Source organism: Leptodactylus fuscus, chromosome 10 (assembly GCF_031893055.1).
Source record: "Leptodactylus fuscus isolate aLepFus1 chromosome 10, aLepFus1.hap2, whole genome shotgun sequence".
Taxonomy (NCBI): domain Eukaryota; kingdom Metazoa; phylum Chordata; class Amphibia; order Anura; family Leptodactylidae; genus Leptodactylus; species Leptodactylus fuscus.
The window spans coordinates 55,374,178-55,398,091 of NC_134274.1; the positions used below are offsets into that span (position 1 = coordinate 55,374,178).

The 23,914-nt window shown below is 42.5% G+C and overlaps 1 protein-coding gene across 1 annotated transcript in view; it reads right to left on the reverse strand.

Annotated features, from left to right (window-relative positions):
* TM9SF3 (transmembrane 9 superfamily member 3) overlaps positions 1-23,914 on the reverse strand; it is a 34,863-nt gene that overhangs the window by 6,746 nt on the left and 4,203 nt on the right. The window contains exons 2-9 of the mRNA XM_075258197.1: positions 15,082-15,277; positions 14,516-14,638; positions 10,631-10,791; positions 9,889-9,966; positions 9,537-9,668; positions 8,262-8,428; positions 7,391-7,485; positions 5,363-5,493 (exon numbers count right to left, since the gene is read on the reverse strand). Of these exons, the coding sequence (XP_075114298.1) occupies positions 5,363-5,493; positions 7,391-7,485; positions 8,262-8,428; positions 9,537-9,668; positions 9,889-9,966; positions 10,631-10,791; positions 14,516-14,638; positions 15,082-15,277 (1,083 nt within the window). The remainder of the gene's footprint in view (positions 1-5,362; positions 5,494-7,390; positions 7,486-8,261; positions 8,429-9,536; positions 9,669-9,888; positions 9,967-10,630; positions 10,792-14,515; positions 14,639-15,081; positions 15,278-23,914) is intronic.

Consider the following 23,914-nt stretch of genomic DNA (forward strand, 5'->3'; position numbering starts at 1 on the left):
AGACATACTAAAAAGCAAAGTCTGTATTAGAACTTATTAAAATGATTCTACCATTAAAAAACTTTTTTTTTTTGCGTTGACACATGGAATAACCTTAAGAAAGGCTATTCTTCTCCTACCTTTAGATGTCTTCTCCGCCCTGCCGTTCAATTAAAATCCAGTTTTTCGCCAGTATGCAAATGAGTTCTCTCGCAGCACTGGGGGAGGGCCCCAGCGCTCAAATAGCACTTGGGTGTCCCCAATGCTGACAGAGAACTCTCCAGTGCCGCCTCCATCTTCTTCAGGAATGGGCTCTTCACGTGTCTTCTTCTGAGGGTTGGCTTCAAACTTCTAGTCCTCGGGCAAAGCAGACTGTGCATGCCTGTCGGCCAAAAGAAAATGGCCGCTTACAATACTGTGTAATCGGCAATTTTCTTGTGGCTGGCGGGCATGCACAGTCTGCTTTGCCCGAGGCCTAGAAGTTTGAAGCCAACCCCCAGAAGAAGAGACGTGAAGAGCCCGTTCCTGAAGAAGATGGAGGCGGCGCTGGAGAATTCTCTGGCAGCATTGGGGACGCCCCCAGTGCTGAGAGAGAACTCATTTGCATACCGGCGGAAAACAGGATTTTACCCGAACAGTGGGGCGGAGAAGACATCTAAAGGTAGGAGAAGAATAGCCTTTCTTAAGGTTATTCCATCGTGTCAACTAGAAAAAAAAAAAAAAAAAGGTTTTTAATGGTAGAATACCTTTAACACGCCTGGGAGCCTTCAATAGGCTCAAATCTATCATAGTAATGGATCATCACTCCAGTGGGCTGACGATCTACCCTAAAATGACTGGTGGCTATGGTGTGGGGCGTGGGCACTGCTGCTGGGTCTCTGCTGTATAATACAGTGAAAAACTGGTGGCTATGGTGGTTGCACAGCTCCTGAGCTGCCGCCATATTTAAAGGGGTTGGCCACTATATAGGTAAAAGTCTGCAATGTGTAGCACAAACATAAATAATAAACTTACTCATAGACATTCATTTGCATTTTTGCTTCTGTCTCTTTATTTTTAAAGCCACGCCCCCCACTAACATGGCTCTGCCGGCTCCCTGACATGCCTGCCTTGACCACCGTGCGCGCCTGCGCTGCTCTTATGATTTGTGTTAACCCCTGAGATGCCGGCATCTCAGGGGTTTCCTTATATTCTGGGCATCTCAGGGGGTTTCTCTATGTACTGGGGTCCCGATCGGCGGGGTCCCGATCGGCGGCGCCCCCCCCCCCGCAACAGTTTCGGACAGCCTGAGGTCTGTTCAGTGACCCCGGGTCTGCCCTCCATGTGTCCCTACACGTACCTGGTCGATCCTGCCAGGAATGGAGGCTGCCAGCCCATGTGTGTACACGGGCTGACAGCCTCCTATACACTGCAATACATGTGTATTGCAGCGTATACCGCTGTGTCCTGTCCCTGTCCGGTCTCTGCGAAGCAAAAGGAGAGCAGCGCTGTCTGGCCCGCCCTCCTTCCCTCCTGTGTTGCTTTATTGCCGGAGTGAGATATGAGAGGCAGGGAAGGAGGGGCGGGCCAGATGGGGGAAGGAGGCGTGGTTTCAAGCATGCCGTGAAAACCACGCCTCCTTCCCCCCGTCTGTCCCGCCCCTCCTTCACTGCCTCTCAGATCTAGCTCCTGCAATGAAGCCACACAGACAGGGAAAGAGGGGCGGGCCAGATGGGTGGAGGTGTGTTTTCAAGTTTGCTTACAAAACCACGCCTCCTTCACCCATCTGGCCCGCCCCTTTTTCTCTTCTTGCATAGCTTCACTATGTGAGATCTCACTCAGTGAGATCTGAAATTAGAGTTGACCACATTTGAGTCTACAGTATTTCTTCTGGGATCCACCACATTAGCTTAGACCCTGAATGCTATATATATATATATATATATATATATATATATATATATATATATATATATACACACACACACACACACACGCATGTTCAAATCACCCCCTTATCCCTAGAATACATATAAAACAAAAACATTACTGTTGAAACACATACACATTTGGTATCCCTGTGTCCCTGTGCTGTATGGGGAGGCCATAACGGAACATTTTACTGTCTACAGTGTTCACTATGGAACATCATACTGTGTGGAGGGACTGCTATGGAACATTATACCATGTTGGGGGGCCGCTATGGGACATTAAACTGTGTGGAAGGGCCACTTTATGACAGTATACTGTGTGGAGGGGCCGCTATGACATTATACTATCTGGAGTTTGGCCATGGGAGAGGGGGGGTTGGGTGGGCTGCGGGGGGGCAAGGGGCGCTGGTTGCGGAAGCGAACGCAAGGAGACTTAGTGGAGGGGGGGTGGGGAGTGCCACACAGAGTGGATGGGGCGGGGGGCCCCGGGAGGAAGAGGGGCTGGTGGGTGCCTTCAGAGGGGGGGCAGGGGCCCGCGGGAGGAAGGTGCGGGGGCCGCGGGAGGGGAGGTTGGGACGCGGGCAGGGAGCCCAGGGGTCCGTGAGATAGGGGTGGGGGGCCGCTGAGGGAAATGGCGCCTGTGAAGGGGGTGCCCCGGGATGAGAGGTTGGGGGCCAGAGGCACGCGACACAGTAGGAAGCAGGGCCATAGGTGCGGGGACGGGAAGGAGCAGATGCGCGGGTGACAGGGGGGAAGGCAGGAGCAGGTGGTAGATAGGACCGCGCGGCCAGACGAGGGCCAAGGGAGGTGAGGGTGCACGGCGGATTGTAACCAACACAACTTGGCTAAATAGAAGCGGCTCAGCGCCAACGCGCAGACGAAGTTGCGGGCAGATGCTAGTACAGCTATATATATATTATTCTGTATACATTACACAGTATATGTTTGAATGTAAACATATAGCTTCAGATGGGTAATAAACATTATCTAGTGTTTAGATTGGAGGAATCTGACCATTTTCAGTGTTTCTGTCACTGTCTGTGGAGGAGCTGAAGTGAATAAAGCTGTGTGATAATGTCCTATGTGTGGAAAGATGCAGAGCTGTCATGTGACCTCAGCTCCACCAATGGAATGCAGGCAGGAGCTTTACTTTCAGTTTGTTGATTGTCCCGCCCACACAAGCTGGCTGAGCTTACACCGCAAAATCTAATTTTAATGAGGAACAGGTAAGATAAAAATCATTTTTATAGCACATTTGTCCTATAACCATCTTTCTGAGTTGTCTGGGGCACTTTGATTTTTTTCAGCTTAAGGGTGGCCAACCCCTTTAAAGACCCAACTTCATCTATAATGTTGATAGACTCCTGACTATATTCCACTACAAAAAAATAAAAAAAATAAAAATGCCCACATCTACAAGTATGAAAATAAGACTGTCAGCTGCTCTGATCCCAGCTGGACGTGTTAGGACCTATGTGGTTGTAGAACCAGCATTACTATAGAAGACATCATAAACTGGGGGGCGCTGTTCTTTCAAGTGCGATCTGTGCGATAGTTATAGCACTGTCCTAGATGTCCTCTCAGAGCAGAGGGGAGGGGTTGCATGCAGAAAACTAAAAGCACCTTAGGGACCCCCATTTGTTGCGTTGTGCCGCGTTGTGCCTACATAAAGTGTCTCTAAAGTAATGCTGATACCACTATAGTCATCCTAAAACTTAAACAGCTCTCCAGGGTTCCTTTCACAAGGTGAAAACTGCTGACAGACTAGCTTTAATAATGCACAAAGCAGCATGGGAAATTGTGGAAGTGGCTGTAAATATAAAGGCTACAGTTCATACAGCGCACTTATGGAATATTAACCGTATCTCACAAGTCAGCGCAAGCTTCATTTGTAAGCAAAGTGCCAGCACACGATTGCTTTGGACAAAATCCAGGACATTGGAAGATGCAAGGCTTAAGTTATGCTTTTGCTTAGAAGAGAGCGATCCTTGGGTGACCCCGATTATCATGCGGAATGAAGAATGGCGCTCTAGGTCAAACATGAACTTGTGTACTTAAAAGAAGAGCGGGATTATACAGAGTCACAAAACCAAACAGCGATGTCTAATGCAGGGGAATGCCGCGCTGCAAGCATTCCTGACCTGTGAATCAGATTACTGTGCTAGTAAGGAATGGAGCACTGCTAAAGCTTACATTCGGCACGTATCACAAGTCAGAGCTTTAGCAGCTTTACTGCAATGAATAGCCATCTTTGCTTGTATTATGAAAAAAAATTTAACTCCTAAAGAATCTTTTGATCACTTTCTAAACTTGGGGATAATCCCCACCACCACCTTCTCACAAAAGGTAGCCATATACTATGGAAATAAAGTTTAATAAAGTGTATTAGTTCCCTGCCTTTAGAATGCCAGGTCTGCTTGGTGATAGAAGAAAGGACTCCTTCCTAGTCATGTGAACATAAGGATGCAATGTGCACCCAAGGAACACACCGCCACCTTGTGGCTAAAATAAATAGAGGCTAATCTAAGAAGGGCCATCTAGTGGTTGGTGAACAGATTACAAGTGGTAATATAAGTGCAAGTCAGAATAAAATATAGTACTTCACTGTATATTTTTGCAACTCTCTTACGACCTAGACCAACTGCAGGTCTACTGACCTGAACTGATATCCTGTGGACCTACACCAGGAATATCCTTGAGTGAAACTAACCAAAAAAAAAACTGTAAAAATGTATCCTGACATAGCTACAGACTTCTTCTATTGATCAGTGCACGTACTCATAGGATGGGCGAACCAAACATATGACCTAATAGAAAGAACTGTGAATGCCAACACTAGTCCTGTGTAAGGGGTCTCAAAACCCGGTCGACAAACAATGAGATTCCTGAAGATACCCTATAATAGATAACACACAAATACCATTTCTGCTCTATATTTTGCTGCAACTACATAAAACTGAATAAAATATGTTTAAGCCTACATACAAGTATCTACTGTCCACACTTTACTTACTAAGGCTACACACAAAAAAATTTAGCTGAATGTCATCCGTAGCACAAAATAAATGCAGGGAAAAAAAAAAAAAAAAAAAAAAAAAAACAGAAATTGGGTGTTTTTTGCCTGTGGCTCAACTGTATTGTTTTTTTTCTCCAGTGTTCCCCCACACAGCTTCCAACCTTTGCAATACAAAGGGTGAGATCTATAGGTAAAACCTAGAGTAAGATGCAGGGATTTTATTACATGTATATTTATTTTATGTTGAAACTTTGCCATTGTAGCCCTGTTATGAGGACTACAGTCACTATTCTGTTCTAAAATGACTTAATGGACATACTTTTGCCTCTGCTGCCATCTTCGTAACTGTGTACTTGATCAAACCATGCATTTGTGACATGCCTGCCTATGCCTGTATGTGCTTTGAGGCCTCTACAAATCTTACTTCATAGATTACACAAGGTTACCAGTCACTTACCATTGTTCCAAATGGGATTGCTCTGGAAGCATGATAATAGATGGCAATGAAGTTGATGAAGAATGCAGTCCCACAGACCATTGCTGGTATCAGGAAAGCTCCGATGAACATTTGCTTTATCCACCTCCGTCCTAACAAAGAATGAACAATTGGTCTTATTGTTACATGAAAGAAAGCTGCAATTCATTCACCCAGGTAATATGAAAGTTACAGGGGATGGTAATGATGAAACCTGAGAATTTCGCCTGCACTGTAACTCTAACAAAAAAACTGCAACTAATAAGTATTTCCTTTAGACTTTTTTTTTTTTTTTTTTTTTTTTTAAGCTATAAAAATGGATAATATTCTCAATAAGGACTCTGGCAATACAAATTATAAACTGTGTTCTTAATGTTACTTACTAAAGGGCTCATTCACATCTGCGCCCGGGGTCTACATTATATGGGTTTCCGTTTCCTGCCCGGAAATGGGCAGGAGACGGAAACCTGCAGGCAGATTTCAAACCAATTCATTTGAATGGGTTTGAAAAGTGTCCGGCCGTGAGTGTTTCATGCTCTCCGCGGCGAAAACGTTTTTTTTTTTGTTTTTTTTTTAACCGGACACAAAGTCAGACATGCAGAATTGTGTCCGGTTTAAAAAAACTGTTTCGCTGCAGAGAGCATAAAATGATCACCAGCACTCGCAGCTGGACATGGTCTGAGTACGGAGACCGAACGCTGCTGTGAACCCAGCATCACCGAAATGAATATCTTAACTGCAGTATAGGCTCTTTAATGTAGTTTGCCCAAGAAAGTCATCCCAATTTTTGTGATCAATGTGGGTCCCCAAATTATTCTGTGTTAGGGCTGGGCAATTAATTGGAAGATAACAAAACTGACCATCCCGGTTATACTGATTTGATCAATACGATGTTCCACCTGAGATTCAATTGGGGTCTCTTCATTATTGCTAATTAGCACAGGCCCCCCAAAAAAGGGGAAACATACATATTATACTGTATGATTTAAAAAAAAAAAAAGTTACTTTTCTCTCTCCTGGGCTCCAGGTGACTCCCTCTTCACTTCTGGTCTTTTCACTGGCATCAGGGACCGTGGAGGCCTGTGCCTGGACCCCAGTGGTCACAATGCATCACAATGCCGCGTGACTGCGGAGGCCATCCCTAACACTTAGCAGAAAACCCAGAAGAGAACAAAGAGCCACGCTGCAGGCCAGAGAGGTGAGTAACACTGTTTGTTATGTTTCCTCATCTACCCGCTCAGGGCTCGTTCACATCTGCGCCCGTACTCCGTTCTGCAGGTTTCCGTTTCCTGCACAAAACAGGGGCAGGAGACGGAAACCTGCCGTCATGTTTCAAACCCATTCATTTGAATGGGCTTGTAAAGTCTCCGGCCGTGTGCGCCGGTGAGCATTTTATGTGCTCCGCGGCGAAACCGTTTTTTTTTAAAACCGGACACAGAGTCGGACATGCAGAACTCTGTGTCCGATTTAAAAAAAAAAACAAACAAAAAAGTGTCACCGCGGAGAGCATAAAACGCTCCCCGGCGCTCACGGCCGGACTCTGCATGACAGGTTTCCATCTTCTGCATGCAGAAGATGTAAACCTGAAAACGGAGTTCAGGCGCTGGTGTGAACTCAGCGTTAATATACTCTGAGGTCTGGATACACAGACATCACAGATTGGTGAAACAAAGGGGCACAAGGGCTCAGCTTACCGCTACCCTTTTGGCTCTCCTCGAAGAGTCAGGGATAGCTAAAGAAAGACTCAGTTGTGTACAAGTCTATAGAAGTCCAACTCCATTTACCTGTAACTATGAGAAACACTCAGCTTCCCTCCATGGAAGCACAGGCACAGTTATGTAACCAGGAAAGCACAAAAGCTGCAAGCGGCCCTCATGTATATATTTACTGTGCAACTCAAAGAAATTACAACATTTTCTTAGACTGTTTTCTACCAATACTACATTGAATGCAAAAGTTGTTTTTTTTTTTGCAGTAAAATTGAATACAAAATCATGCCAATAGAATTACCTCCTTGCCTAGCGTAGAGACTTCCTCCAAAGTATCCATTGACTGGTGATGTTGCAGCATAGACAAATATAGCTGTGCTCAACATCGAGCCCCTCCTAGAAAAGATAAATAATACACATTCAGAAAGCAAGGTGACAGTAATGTAAATTTCATTGAACATGAGGAGACCATCTGTCAGATCAAGCAATACATATATAATCCAAAACGCTATACAGCACAAACAATCCTGAATGACGGAGGAGGTAAATTACATTGTCAAACATTACAATTTACAGTCTAAAACCTCCCATTAAAATATCAGCTTTCTATCATAGCCCCCTTCACCAGATAGTCTATTAAGCTCGGACTTATATTGCACTCACTTTTCTGCAATCCAGCCTCCTGACTTTCTGAGTTTTAGATTTCATCCTACCACATTTTCCTCTATCCTACCTAGTCCATGATGCCTCAGCACAGTATTACATAGGTGGATAAGACTAGTGCCACGTCTACCCACTAGGAGGATAGGCAAATATTAAGACAACCACACTAAGGATACAACCTGGGAGGCTGAACAGTCATCTTCATCAGTGTTACTGTGTGACAAGTGTCGTCTCATCAGTAGCTGAGATAGGAGTTTGTGCTCTACTGTGTGGTACAATCTGCTTAGACAGGACGTTACATTGTCAGCTGAGTGACAGATTTATCCATTGACTTAATTACAAAAAAAGCAAGTAACCAGAGTCTATATTTATAATACTCCATTATGCAATAGCCCTTGTAATGTTTGTAATATTTAGTAATAGTGCATGGGTGAAGTGTAAGTGTTTCTGAACACAATAAATAATTTAAAGAACAAACTGGAAAATCTGCTCTGCACTTTCATACTCACTCTGTATACAAATCCTCAATCATGGCTACAATTATCACAATAAGAGACACCGCAAAAATCTGACATCCAGATCCAATGAGCGATGAAAAGATCAGAGGGTGGCTTGATGGTCTGAAAACATCCCCATGGACCTGCTTCCAGCCATACTCGTCTCCTAGATCCCTGTCCTGTATATACAATAAAGACAAAAAGTCAGATAGTCTCAAAGCACAGCAGCAAAATAACATCTGTACCCCATCGTTTTTAAGCCCCCACAAAGACTGCAATAGAGTTGTATCACAGTCTATGAGAAACTCACAGTATAATCACTGAAGCCTGCTACACAAGCCACAGTAGTTCTTGTCCTATGACAGGCCTGGGAGCCTTCAGAAGGCTAAAGGAAGAGGTGAGGGACCTGGTCTTAGGAATCAAGAGTCCTCAATAATCATAGAAAACTCTGATCACTGGCATTAGTGAGGGTTCCTCACTGTGTAAAACAACAGAGACCCCGAGCCATACTTACAGTGCTAACATCCGCCATAATACAGTAGTACAGTGGATGTCGGCGAGGAGATGATTTCAGGATCTGTTAATCAGTCCAGTGCCATAGGTGAGTATCAGATTAATGGATGCTGTAATTGATTAAACACCAGCATGCAGCTCTTCTGATCCCTGTTCAGACACTGATAGTCCTGGCTCGGGACAGGACTGCTATGTGCCACTGTTTAAGTGTTCAAATACCCAGAAAAGTCTCAAATGTCAAGTCACTTTATTAAACAAGTAAAAATGCCTGTACAAGTGTTATGTGTTATTTTATTCCTCAATCTAAAATATGATCTTATTTCAAACAATGATTTATCAATATCACATAAAACAACCAGTGCGAAGGCAGGTGACAAAAACGTAAATTTAGGCCTTATGCACACAACTGTGTGCATTACCAGTGTGCTAGCCATTCTTTAATAGGACCCCTAACGTATGACCATGTATTTTTACAATCCTGAGTATGGGGCTGTAAGCCTGGGGCAAAACTCAGGACAGGTCCTATTGCTGTCTGATTTGCAGCCCATTCTCACTGAGCGGGGCTGTGGAGGAACACGGATGTCATCCATGTGCCATTTAATCACGGCCTGATGACAAACACACGGTCGTGTGCATGTCACCTTAGTCTGTAAGTCCTGCTCTTTCCAGCCACTGCTTCCTTTGACTCATATACACTTATTTCTGACACAGCAAACTATTACTATATGGAATAGGGTTTGTGAAACCAATCTGTCACATTGTGAGAACGCATACCATGTCATCCATTTCTTCTTCCTTGCTGTATCGGGCATAATCTTTTCTCAAGGTTCTCATAAGAATCATGGACACCAATCCCACCAAGAAAATAACCATCATGAAAGAATTGAAGATCGAAAACCAATGTATCTAGAAAAAAAATATGCATAGTTATTCAACTTAAGATGTATTAACTTACCATGGCTATAATAATGGAGATGTTGAGAGTATCTGACATAGATTGACACCATAACTTTGTAGATAAGAGTCGCCCATATTTTACAGTAGAAAGATCTATGACTGGCTACAATGACAACTTTGTGAAATTGCATGGAAACTAGATGATAAAGCGTATCTTGGAGATACCTACTCTGTGCTGAAAAAATGAGGGGTCGAGGTATTTATCAAATCGATCTTCAAACCGCACATCAGACTTTTTCCACTTGACCTATAAGAGATACAGAATATTAATGTATTATTTGCATAAGCACGAGTCAAACCTTATTAGTTATTACTACTACATCATGTCAAAGCTCAGAGGACTGTATTAAATTGTTTTACTGTACATCTGGGTCCATTATATATGTCATATATACCTAAAGGCAGCCCAATCTGCAGATAGCATGTTACAGAGCAGGAGAAGCTGACATGAGATTCAATATAACTTGTCATTTCTTTCTCTGTTCTTCCTATGCGTAGAAAGTGTAACTTATTCCAGTGGGTGGTGACAACCATTCTATATGTACTAGACTGCCATCACTGCCTGAAAAACCCCTTTAAGTCTATTTTTATTTCAATGGTAAGAAGACAACAAGCTGTTGACAGACACCTTGGGCAGCAGCTTATCTCTTGGCAGAACGAACGGATTAGGCATGTTAAACTACCACATGCCTGATCCTTGATGTCTGCAACATCTGCCAATGAAGATAGCAAAAACCCTGTATACATTAGCTTGCCGGCTGCAGGCATTAATAGAATGTGTATGGGCAGCTTGTGTGTCAGGTCTCCATGAAGTCATCCCACAATACTATACTCATTGCAGCTGCAGAAACTAAGGACCTGAACGGATCAACACATGCGATGTTAAAAATATGAGGATTCTGTTAACTTACTGAGTAGGACATTGGGACCTTGGTGTTTGGGACAAGCTTCACTTTTCCGTCACTTGTTAGATTGACATCCACAATTCGGTTTCCATTATATCCAATTTCAAGCTTTTTTATTGTCCAAAGATAGTAATCTTCTCCATTTTCATCAGCTTCACCTACAATTCCTGCAATTAATGGCACCAAAAAAAAAAAAAAAACAGAAGATAAAGACGATTATAATAAATGATTTTAAATCACTCCTGTTTTTACATGTCACCGCCCTATTTATATGCCACATCACAGAGTTTTGGTCAGTAGTCCTGACTAGATAGCGTACAGTTGGTGACATATGCTTTAGCCATTCTGTCTGTGTGAGCTGATCACAGGATTGGCTTTACTCTGAAAATGGTGTAGTAAGAAACCCCTTTAGGCCGGGGACACAGTGTCAATGCTGCAATTTTGCCATGGCGTTTTACAGTAGCTGCAGAGTGGATGGGATTCTGGCTAATCCATCCAAACATTGCAGACATTATCGGCATTGGACTAGCTCTTTTTTGTAAATTACAGCATTTTCAATTATACCTATGGAAACACTGGCGTATTCCGTATAGGTTTAGCCGAAGCAGAAAGTCCGCAGAGCATGGAATTACCTGTCTGTTACTTGACCTCATCCTTACCACCATGGTTAACCAGCTGTTTCTGGAGGGTCATTTAAAATCATTTACTATATTGATGGAGGAATTTCAGGTCCCTTAACGGGACTTCTAGAAATACTTGCAGATCAGGCATCTCCTTCAATCCCAAAACGCTTTAGATCCCATACTCCCTAGAGTAGCTCTTCAGTTGTGGCGACAGCTACTACCAAAGGCGGTTCTTCGTCCTTTCATAAGCAACTTTCCCTCCCATCAGAACAGGTTAAACCTCTCTGCTTGATTCGTTGGAGACTAATTTTGCTAGGTGTATCTCTCTACAGGAATGATGTGAGGCTACTAGGTTTGTCAGGCGGGAATCGAGGGGTGCTGCCCACTTGGAGACAGCTTGTAAAATATCCCACTCAATTGGCACACAGACTCTTCCTATTCGAACATATGCTGGAGGGGCTGCGGCGAGTTAGGCACACTTATACATATGTGGTGGGAATGCCCCTAATGCTTGGTACTCTGTTGGCACTGGCTTTGACTACCCCCTACCGAGGGTAGGATATACTCTAATCTCTGCCACTTGTATTACTTATTTAACAATATTATAGTTAGTATTCATGTTGGTTTTGCGTTATGAATCTACTTTGCTCTGTCCTGTAACATATGATTGTACAATGTTGATACCTGTTTACCCCTGTTTTTTGTTCCTGCATTGTGAAAACTTATTTTAATTAAATTTTATTAAGAAGAAAAAGTCCACAGAGGAAAACTGTGGATTTTCTGTGAAAAGTGCTTGGATGGGTTGTACATACCTGCCAAAACATTGTATGTATCTCTTTTCTTAAAGGATTTCTACCATTAAAACACTTTATTTTCTGGTTGACACGTAGGAATAGCCTTAAGAAAGGCTATTCTTCTCCTACCTTTAGATGTCTTCTCCATGCCGCCGTTTTGTAGAAATCACGGTTTTCGCCGATATGCAAATGAGTTTCTCTCACAGCACTGGGGCGGGCCCTATTGCTGAAACAGCACTGGGGGTGTCCCCAATGCTGCGAGAGAACTCTCCAGCGATGCCTCCATCTTCTTCAGAAACATCCTCTTCACGTGTCTTCTTCCGGCGCAGGAGGCCTCGGGCAGAGCAGACTGCGCAGGTCCACAGGCCACAAGAAAATGGGCGCTTACTTACTCCAGGCCTACAAGTTTCACCGCCTGCGCCGGAGGAAGACACGTGAAGAGGATGAAGGCGTTGCTGGAGAGTTCTCTCACAGCATTGGGGACGCCGCCAGTGCTGCTTCAGTGCTGGGGCCCGCCCCCATTGCTGCGAGAGAAATGTACTTGCATACCGGCGGAAAATGGGATGTCTACGGAACGGCGGCGCAGAGAAGACATCTAAAGGTAGGAAAAGAATAGCCTTGCTTAAGGCTATTCCTACGTGTCAACCAGAAAATAAAGTGTTTTAATGGTAGAATCCCTTAAAGGCGCCCATATAGTTACAATATGCATTGAATGCCAATTTGGCTGTTTCTTTTCCTGACTATCCTCCATATAGCCAGGCTGAGGATGCCTGTGCTCTCAATATGGAGAGGGAAATAAGCTAATGCAAATGCCTCTGGCATTGACCCACCTCATGTTAAGGATCACATACCAAGGATAACATACTAAGTACTTTTCTCCATGTCGTCCCCAAAAATCTACCACCTAGGAAGTGTCAGCAAATCTTCATATACATAACAGGGTCAGCTGGGTCCTTCTGAAATCGCTTGGTTTAGCCTACTTTGCTGTGAGTATATGTCTGAATCTTAGCTGTGATGAATTTTACACATTTGAGAAACACCATAACATTAGTCTGGGTACTACAAGCACAGTTAAGAATCTATTTGGGGGTTAAAACAATGAGGTTTATAGAGTCTCAATACTGAAAAGTCCAGTGATGTATGATGGTTCCAGCTGCCTACACAGAAGAAGCACGAGCACAAATACGCTCCTGTGTACTCCTGCAACTGAGAATCATCACCGAAAGAGAGACAATGGCTGTGATATTTGTTCTAACCGGTGTCATTATGCAGGAGCATGGAGGGAGTATTTGCTGCAGCCCCCCTACATCTCCTCTTTGAACCCATGGTTGGCAGAGGGAGCATTATTCTGTGTGGGGGCAATATTGAGGCACATTGTGGTGGGGCACTAAGACAGCATTACATTGTGTGTGGGAACCAAGATTGAATTATACCATATGGTGGCCACTAAGATGACATTATATTGTATGGGGGACACTAAGGAGGCTTATTAACTAAATAACCCAGAATTAAGCACTATTACTGTATGGATCTAAAGAGGGACTGGGTGGACCTGGACATGTTTGGAGGCTTATCCTAACATATGTAAATACTGGACACTTACAGCTCAGATATTCACCTGCTGAAGTCCCAGGTCTGTGGATCTTTACTAAAAATAGTTGCGTATCCAAGCTCTACAGTTAGGGCTCATTCACATCTGCGCCCGGGACTCCGTTCTGCAGGTTTCCGTTTCCTGCACAAAACAGGGCAGGAGACGGAAACCTGCCGGCATGTTTCAAACCCATTCATTTGAATGGTTTTGAAAAGTGTCCAGCTGTGAGCGCCGGTGAGCGTTTTATGCTCTCCACGGTGAAGCAGATTTTTTTAAACCGGACACGCAGTACTCTGTGTCCTGTTTAAAAAAAAAACAAAAAAACCTGTTTCGCCGCGGAGCGCATAAAACGCTCACCGGCGCTCACGGCCGGACTCGGCATGATAGGTCAAACCTGATAACGGAGTCTAGACGCTGGTGTGAACCCAGCGTTATAGTACTACTGGACCCTTTTCCGAATTTAGAGTGACTAAGATGTAACGAAGATGCCGGCCATCACAGATTCAATATGGAGGACTTTGATGAGGTCCAGATACAGATAGAGAGAGCAGCCAGCCTTGCTGTATGTCTGATTGTTGTTCTTCCTCTGCCAGATGCAATACTTGCCAACAGAGACTGAGAGAAGGAGGGTGTGGTGACACTAAACATCCCAAATAGTCATGGAATGACGAATGCCTAACCTTTGAAAAAGCTACGTTGGACATTGTATGAATACGTACACATGTCAAAGATTCAGTTTCAGTACTATAAAGTCACTTAGACATAACATATATACACAGAACATTGCTTTTAAAATATATACGTAATAACCCTGAGCCCTATGACATAGGAGCATCTGGTGCAGAATGTATATACACAAACAGAATGGAAAACAAAAGCTTACCCCATATTGGTAAATCGTCTATGTACATCTGATACCAGTAATGGTTCTTTATTGCATAAACAAATGCATCTCTCTTTGCTTTGTCCAGTTCAATTTCACAATAGGTTGCCTGCATGACATCCTCTGTATAAGAGAAAAGAGACTTCTAAAAATCTGGGCAAGATACACAGTGTGGATAACTACGCAACTAAATACTAAAAGGAAGCATGCCTCTACATTTTAGGCTAGGCTTTACCAAGTGTTGGACCCCCACCATCTTCAATTGATGACCTATCATGAGGATAAGTCAAACAAAAAGCCCCATAAAACCTCTTAAACCCCCTGTTACCTAATCGCTAACTATACTATTGGCTACAAAGCTGTCAACTCTACAGCTGTTAGAATAAAATATCCTGTTCCAATGCTGCCTACTAGTTAGAACGCTCCATAATGCAAGTACGCCTTCCCAGACACCCTCTCCACGCAGATCATACTTTGTATTGCTTTACAATAACTTGTTAACTTAAGGTATCTATCCGAGTATATTTCCATTGATAGTTAATGAATCAAAACACTAAAATACGCACCTTTAAATTTAATATCTAAGCCGCTAAACTCCAGTTCAACTCCCTGAAGAGCTTCTCCTAAGGTTTCGTGATAGTGGCTAATACTTTTCTTTGTTCCAACACAGAATGGCAGTGAGAAGTATTTGTACGTCTCTTGCCTATTGTGGTATGGTCCTACTGTGTTCATCCATAAAACCACCTCTTCCTTATCATTATACTGTAGGGAATAAAAAAGACAGACATTAGTAATACAATACACAAACAGACCATTCATAAGACATACACAGGAAGTCATTCACTGTCAACACGCCAGAGGATCACACAACATGGATGACACATGTATGAATCTGGGGTTTGTTTGTTTTTTTTGTTTTTTTTTTTAAATTCTATTCCAATCTCCCTTTATAATATCGCCTTTAACAACCAAATTTGCAATGTGGGGAGAAGTTTTTCCTCTAAGTCTTTATCGAAGTAATGTAGCAGGTTTTTTGTAAAGCTTGCAGATCACAATACACACATGTAAAAGAAACCCGAACATTCTAGTTACATCATATTCTAAAGCAGGGTACACAACTATATTTACTAAAGGGGCAATTCTTAATTTTTCAGTCGCTGGCACTGTCACTGTTAGGCCCAGTTAAATGGACCTAACCAGTGACGAGTCTTGAGCCACAGACTCCGCGGTAAGAGCATGCAGAATGCTTACTTTTTCAGCCATTTCAGTTGTACTATTCAGCCAAGACCCCCGTTTCAGCAGTTACAAACAGAAACCGGTGTATAACAGACACCATTGTATATAAGAGTATAGGACTTTTCTATTAGCCGATTTGCGATGGAGTGCCCATAACCCCTTGGACATTATACTGAAGGTCTAGGTGAGGTCAATCTCTATGTAACTTTGATTAAAGCTCCTTAGTACCCCAATATAAAATACCCCCACACAGTACAATACCACCTCAGAGGGTGTAGTGGGTAGGTGGCCACAAGAAACTCCCTCTTTGCTTCTGCATAATGATACTGACAGCAGTTGGGAGAAAGACTGATCTCGCGGCTCCTGCCCTTTTAGCACTAATACGACAACAATATTGTAAACAGATGTTTGGCACTCATCTTCCCGCTGCATAAAAAGCAACATTACCCGGGTGTAGGGAGCAGGAACAATTGCTGATCCCTCCTGCCACTACAGTCAGGTATCAGTCCTAAAGTGACAGCAGTCAGGAAGACCCAGCTTTCTCCCAAACACTGTCACTATGAAAGACAAGGAGGCAGAGGTCTAACTGAGCAGCCCTGATCTAAAATACCAATATAAACCATGGTATGAGGGCCTAGCTAAAACATAAAAACAGAAAATCAACTGCTTATCAGTGAACTCAGGTTACAACAATTATAAGGGGTTTTCGGAGCAGCCCCTTCCTTAGAAAAGAAATTAAGAACAAGCAAAAATGGAGTGCTACTCAACCCAACTGGTTTCTTGTTACCAGGACTCTAGTGATGTTAATGCCCCTCCTCAGCGGAGCTGCTGTAGAATTTGCAGTTGTATGTGATAGTTGGTCATGTCTTTGTTGTGGCAGCGACTACCGCATAGGAATGCTAAGACTATATGGGAGGGTTAATATCCGACACTAGGGACTAGCTTGCTCTTCAATAAAAATGCAGTGAACAGTCACAAAAGTATCTCGTTATGTTTGATAAGACAAAGTCATCTTCTAGACTCCGTTTAAACAGGGTTGTCCGGGACTTTGATATCAATGGCCAATCCTTACTCTAGGTCATGAATATTAGGTTGCTGGAGACACTCTCACCACTCAGCTGATGGAAGGGGCCAGAGCATTCCAGGTAGAATCACTTTGCCTTCATTGTTAACTCCATATGGACATTTTGTACGGGCTCTATCTGGTACATCAACCCAATACTATTCAAGTTGCAATACCAGATTCAGCCACTACAACTATGGGCACTATTGCCCTTCCTTTAACGAAATCAGTGAATCCAAGTTCATATCTGCGCTGACCTGTCCATTGTTCTGGTTCGGAGGAGGACCAAAACAACGGACAGGTGGAGCACTACAATAGCATTTATATACAGAGCCCGACTGACGCCATTGATTTTTTTTTTTTTCTAACAAGTTCAGGAGGACACTGGAAAGGAATCTAAACTAAGCCACGAGCTGGCATTTACAGTTGGACCAGCAAAAATCTGATACCTCCAAAAATCTCTGTATTATTTTTAATGCCTTTTGTTGTGACCTATCAAATGTCCTAGAGGAGCAGGAATTCAATAAGCCTAAGATAGAAAGTTTTAGAGAAGAGGAAGTAAATATCGCTGGCCACATGACAACCTTATTCTGAGAACTGCAGTGCATGCATCCGTGAGACTGGCTCCCAGCCCAAACACCATATGCAAAGCGAAACAATGCTATAAAATCATCCTTACTGGAAGTGAATGCATGGACATGACGGACCCCACAACTCACATCTGTAGAAGACCAAACATCACAATACTTTCTATATTAAGGGAGAATATCCAATTGACCAGTCACCAATGATATATATGGGTGCAGAATCACTCAAAGTACAGCCTTCTAAGGCGGCATGTGCTGACGATTGTGGGGCAAATCGCCTTGATTCTACTTGGTTTTAATGGGCGGCAGAGATCGCAACAGGAAGCTGAAAGAATAAGCGACCTGCTTGATCATGCCACGGATTCAGCTACGGAGACCACCGCTTGCGATTCCCCACTTAGTAGGCCACCGCCTGGAGAGGAATCCGATGTAAGAGAGAAGCTAACTTTTTGTAAGAAACCGAAGCCATCCAGGAATCTATAAAGCAATAGTGTTGGTAAAGTGATTAAAGGAAGAAAGCAAAGAGGTTTTGAGAGTAGAAGGAATCATCCTTATATGATTGAACAGCTCTGAGGGTCTTTTTCATGGCGGCAGATTCCATGCTAAACAATGTCAGTAAATGTCACTGCCAGGTGAGGTCTGAGCATGGTCGATTTCAATAAAGCAGGTGATGTGTCGATTTCTATAGCACCTGACAGGTTTCTTCAAGACATCTCCAACTTAGCAGAAAACAAATGTGCACAGTATAGAGACAAATGTGGGCAAATTAGGGGAGATTTATCAAGACTGGCGTTTTCTACGTCAGTCTTGATCTCCCCTGCGCTAGAGTAAGATGAGTAATTTATTACGAGGCCTCCTCTACATTACATCAGTGCCTGGAGAGCTGGGTGACAAACCAATACGTGCTCAATGCTGGTTAACCCTGAATAACCACTGTTCCAGGTTAAAGAAATATTCCATCTGGGACATTACTGCATATCTACAGGACAAGTCATAATTATGTAACAAATGCCTCTAGGACCGCAGCTAGAATGGGCCTCTTTTGGAGCTTACCTGCAAGGCATTTCTTCAATCTACCACAAAAGTGAACACAGGGACACCTATGTGTCCCCTCTCCAGGGCACAGCAATCTGGGTAGTGATAGGACTGAGCTTTATGGAATATCATGTGGATCTGTCTTTAATGTCCCAGATGGGAATACACATATAAGTTATCTGTATATCATTTCTTTTATTTGGCCGAGAAGCAGAAATGCTCTTAACTGCAAGCATTTTTCAATTTCTGTTCTTTACTTTGCAAGTTTCAAAAGCAGTAACTTTTTTAAAATTCATTTTTATTCTGTTCACAGAATTATACGAGGACTCAATTTTTGCGGGACAAATTGTACTTCGTAATGGCATCATTTAATATTCTATACAATATACTATAAATTTACTCGGACCACTTTGTTTTGTTTTTTTATTGTACAGTATTCACTCTACAGCCAAAATGATGTTCTGCAGGTTATTACAAATATGGCAACATCAAATTTATGGTTTTTGTTATGTTTTACACCTTAACCCTTTCGCTGCCAGGCACGTACACTGTACGTGCTCCCAAGGTGGCACTTCAGTAGCGGAGGACGTACTTAGTACGTCCTCCCTACTAATGCCGATATCTCTGGACTGCATCAACGTATCTTGATGCTTTAAAATGCATTTTAAAGAAGAGACTCATCTTTAAAATGATATCAAGAACTCGATGATTGGATGTACAGTCTTGGAGCAATTCACTGTTGAAAACACTATTTGGCATTGAGATCCAACTGCAGATCTCAATTCCCGACAGCGTTTCAACAGTGAATTGCTCCAAAACAGTACATCCAATCATCGAGTTCTTGATATCATTTTAAAGATGAGATTCTCCTTTTTAAAATGCAATTGAAAGATATGTTGATGCAGTCCAAAGATATAGAGCTCCAAAGTGTCCCCCCCCCCCTCCTGTCTAAGCAAGCAATTTGCAATCTAACAAGAAAAGAAGAGGGACATGGAGCAGTGCAGCAGAGAGAGAGACAGTGAAAAGATCTGACTCTCTGCATAACTTGTATGTGACAGCAGGAGGGGGGTGGCAGGGACTCTATTGTCCCTATTAACCCTTCTCCTGCCAATCAGAGAACATACTATACATTTGTCTCTGATTGTCACATACAGTTATAATGTAATTCCCCCCTGAGCTTTACTAGTGGGGTATTCTTATGTTATACCTCCTGAACATAACCAGGAAGTTTATTGGCACTGTGACCCAGATGTTTACCATTGTCCAGGTCGCAGAGCCAAAAAAAAGAAAGTCGCAAATAAAGTTTACATTTCACCCAATCCCTGTCCTGTCTATACCTGAGCTTTCTACAGTAAAATACGTCTCTAGTGATGTCCGTTACACACTAAAATAATAGTAATAACGATTATCACTAGAGATGAACGTATAGATTGCTAAAATTATTATAGGGGGATAGAAAATAACATTTTTACGTAAAGTCCTATTTAATTTTCATGCACAAAATGGGATGGCGCATTTCTGCGATTTTGGAGATTCTTTAACACCCGCCCCTGTAAATATATACATGTGTGGTATGTATGAACTCCTCACATATTGCAGTTTTATGGACAGTACATTATGTTTGCAGAAAGGGATTTCTTGAGCCGCACTTTAGTGGCAAATTTGAATTTTTGCTAGCAATCTCTGTTTGCCGCAAAGTTGAATGAAGGTGCTTGTATATATAAACTATTAAATTGTGTTTTTATATACGGTATGCTGTGTACTCTGAAAAAAGTTAGATTTTGGTATCACAGTCACAGTTTGGTAGGTGCAGTATAGCTTTTTAACATATTAGTGAACAGCAGCAAAATCCTGCTAGTCTTCTGTATTCGTGTTCCGAGGCTCCTAATTTTACCACAAAAAACTTATTGACTAGAGTATAAGCCTAGGGGGGAAATGCAGCAGCTACTGGAAAATTTGAAAAATTAAAATGGCCGATTTTTTGGGTGCAGTAGCTGCTGGGTGCTGGGGAAGGGGAGGGGGTGTTTTGGTTGTCTGTCTGCCCCTTCCCTGAGCTTGAGAACGTTTTTTTTTTTTCCCCCACTTGGAATTCAGCCTGGCTGAATATAGGGTATCTGCAGTGCTCCAATTAACCCCTTCCCAACGGAAGAGAAGCACTGCAGATACCCTATATTCAGTGGACCGGGCACTTTCAGACACAGTATACCTAATGTGTATGTGTTTCACAGTCATTGTCTACTTTTATATGTATTTTAGGGAAAGGAGGGATTCAGAACTTTTATTTACTTTATTTTTTTAAAGCTTCTTTTTTTTCACTATTTTATGGGAGATTCTATACTATTGCGGCTTTTTTTTTTTTTTGCTTTTGCTTGACTCAAGTATAAGCCGAGGGGGGCTTTTTCAGCACAAAAACTGTGCTGAAAAATTTAGCTTATACTCGCGTATAAAAGGTACTAGCTTTTACCCGCGACTTCGTCTGCGGTGATTTGAGAATTGGGCGGACACAGACGTGTGAAACAGTAAAAGTGCTTTAAAAAGTTTGGTGGGATAGCAAATGTGATGTGTTATATTGTATATGTAGTGATACAGACAATGTGATGTGTTATATTGTGTATGTAGTGATACAGACAATGTGATGTGTTATATTGTGTATGTAGTGATACAGACAATGTGATGTGTTGTATTGTGTATGTATAGTGAAAAGCTATATTGTGTATGTATAGTGGAAAGCTATATGTAAATGTGAGTGAGTAGAGTGAGGGCTACTCCTGAGGTGACAGTAAGGAGTGTGCAGGCAGGTTGAGGCAGGAAATGCCAGGCAGTGTGTGAGAGTCTATAGCTGGGGCTAGGAGTCCTGCTTTTGTGATTCTCCTGCTAGGAAGTGACTCAATCTTAAGGGAAAACTATGTTTTTGGAAAATTGCACGCAAATCCGTCCAGGCGTTTTAGCGTGATTGAGGAACAAACATCCAAACTCACAAACATCCAAACACACAAACTTTCACACTTATAATATTAGTAGGATATGGAAGACAAGCCAGGGAGACTAATTGGCTCAGGGCTATCTAGGAACCTGTACGTGGAAGACTGAAAAGGTGGAACAGTTTGTAAGGGCGCTCTGAGTTACATCTGAAATTCGGCTCACAAGCACAGCTACTCCAATAAGGTGAAAGATCCAACTTAAGGTCACTGGTGCTACAGACAGAAGAGACTGACTGTGTGAACTACCAGGAGGTAACTCATCGCAGAGCTTTCTAGGCCATAACTGCTCCACAGCCAAGAACCATGAAAGCTTTATTTGCAGAGTAAAACCTACATATTCCGTATAAGCTAACTAATCCCAAAATCAAATTGGGTGTAAAATGCTTGAAGCGTGTAGTGCTGTGCCAGCAGGTGCCATGTCCAATGTGGAAATTATTTTCTTTTATTTTGAGTTATGCTTCATATGTCTAGGGCAATATAGAAAAAGACACACGTATAATAACTCTGTTTCTGGAATAAGTATAGGTATCACAGCTCAGTGATTTCCTTGCTCCTGTGGTCCTCATTTCCACTGTCAATATTTAATCGCAGACGCCCTCCTTGTACAATTATTTCTCTCTCATCTTTGGACTGCTGTAATACTGAGCACAACTGTGAGCGGCATGGTGTTTACTCTCAGACTACATTAATAATACGTCCTGATTAAATTCCAGGGCAAGCAAATACGTTCCACCTATAGAGAGCATCAATAAATGTGATCCCATAAGCTAACAGCAAGCATTGACGAGCTTCCCACCACTAGGGGCTTGCAACATTCAGGCCATGCCAGTTCACCACCCACAAAAGCAGTGACTTAGGTCTATTCCAGGAGGGGGAAGAATAAGGGGAGATTACGCTTTATGATATACAGGAAGAGGAGAACTAAATATATCAGAAAAGAGCAGCTAACTTTATTCCTCTGAATGAAAGCTTGTGGCGCCGACAGAAATTAAGCAGTCAGGTCAAAAATGCTTGCCTTGGGGGAAGGACACGCGTTCAGATTTGTTACTGCAGTTTGGGAAGTCAAAGAGAACCACCTGTCATGTATAGTTCTCATTCCAAGATCCATGTTGCCTTCAAAAAACACATCAACAAATCCTGAACATATGTCCTTACCCTTGCGCTGCTAAAACACAAGCATTTTTATTCATTAAACACATTTGAATACAACAATTTGTGCTATAATCAAAGTTAATCATTATAAGTCATGAAAAACTTTTTAATACTTGTGTTTAGGCTGAAGACACATTAGGGGCAATTTATCAGTCACTCTACGCCAGTCAGAAGGATGACACTATGGCACACATTTGGCCAACCTATGCCCTAAGTCCCATTCTTTGCCTCTCTTGCTTCCCTGTGCGGGGAAGGCCAGGGACGTTTTGGGCCAATATATTTATTGTAACTGATGCCAGTTTTCTGGCATGATTTTTATTAGAAATATATGCTAGTCCCTAGCTGGAATAGATTTCCATTCTGACACATATAAACCAGTCCTGCTGCTTAAATAGACTATAATGGGGTCTGCTGGGTTTCCGCAGGTTCTATACTGGAGCTGATGGAGAGAAAAGTCTTCCTTGCAGGGCTTTTCTATCTGTCTACGGAGACTCCAATACAGATGTGAACCTAGCCTTAATCCCCACACTGGGAACTTAATTTGGGCACAGGACAGGAGGTCCCATTCACCAGAAAGCTGAGACGTCCCCACCCTTCATTGGTTTCTGCACATGGGGAAAGAGAGAATGGAGCAGTGAATGATGCTTTGGAAGGGGAAAAAAAAAGGGGGTCATGTGCAAAGATGCGCCACAATTATGTCAATCTACAGCAGTTGTCTGGCATAGAACAGATTAATTCCCTCAGTTTTTTTTTAGTTTTTTTTTAACTTGAACCAAAACTCTTCTGTGTAACAGTATCCGCAGGTTTTGTTATCACTGCCATCTGAGGATTCATCTCCAGTTTCCTCAGATTTCATATGTACATGTAGAACTGAACTGTGCGTTGTGTTATTGTTCTCATAAAAGTTAGTAACACCAAGAGAACCCCAAAATAAGTCTGTGAGGTCTGTCAGGTGCTGGCAATATCCGTTCTGCTACAGAACTGAAGAGGTGTTGTGGTTTCTGGTAGGTTGTCCCTTCTAAAATACTCCTGCTATCTTTTATATACTTTATATACAATCTTTCGCAATCCATTTTTTTGCTTGACATGCTGTCCATAAAATAAAGTACAAGGACCTATAATAGTCAATGCAGACATTCACTTATCTGTTTTCTTTTCCATGGAACAATGGAGAGGAAAAACAAAACAAAAAAAAAAAAACACCATGCATTTTATTTCTCTGGCTCGCAGAAATACCGTACATTTTCCATTCTGAATTCATTAACAGATGCATTCTTAGGTGCGAAAAAAAAAAACAAGTTATCAGAAACGGATCAAAGACTGAAATACACTAAGAAGTTTGGCA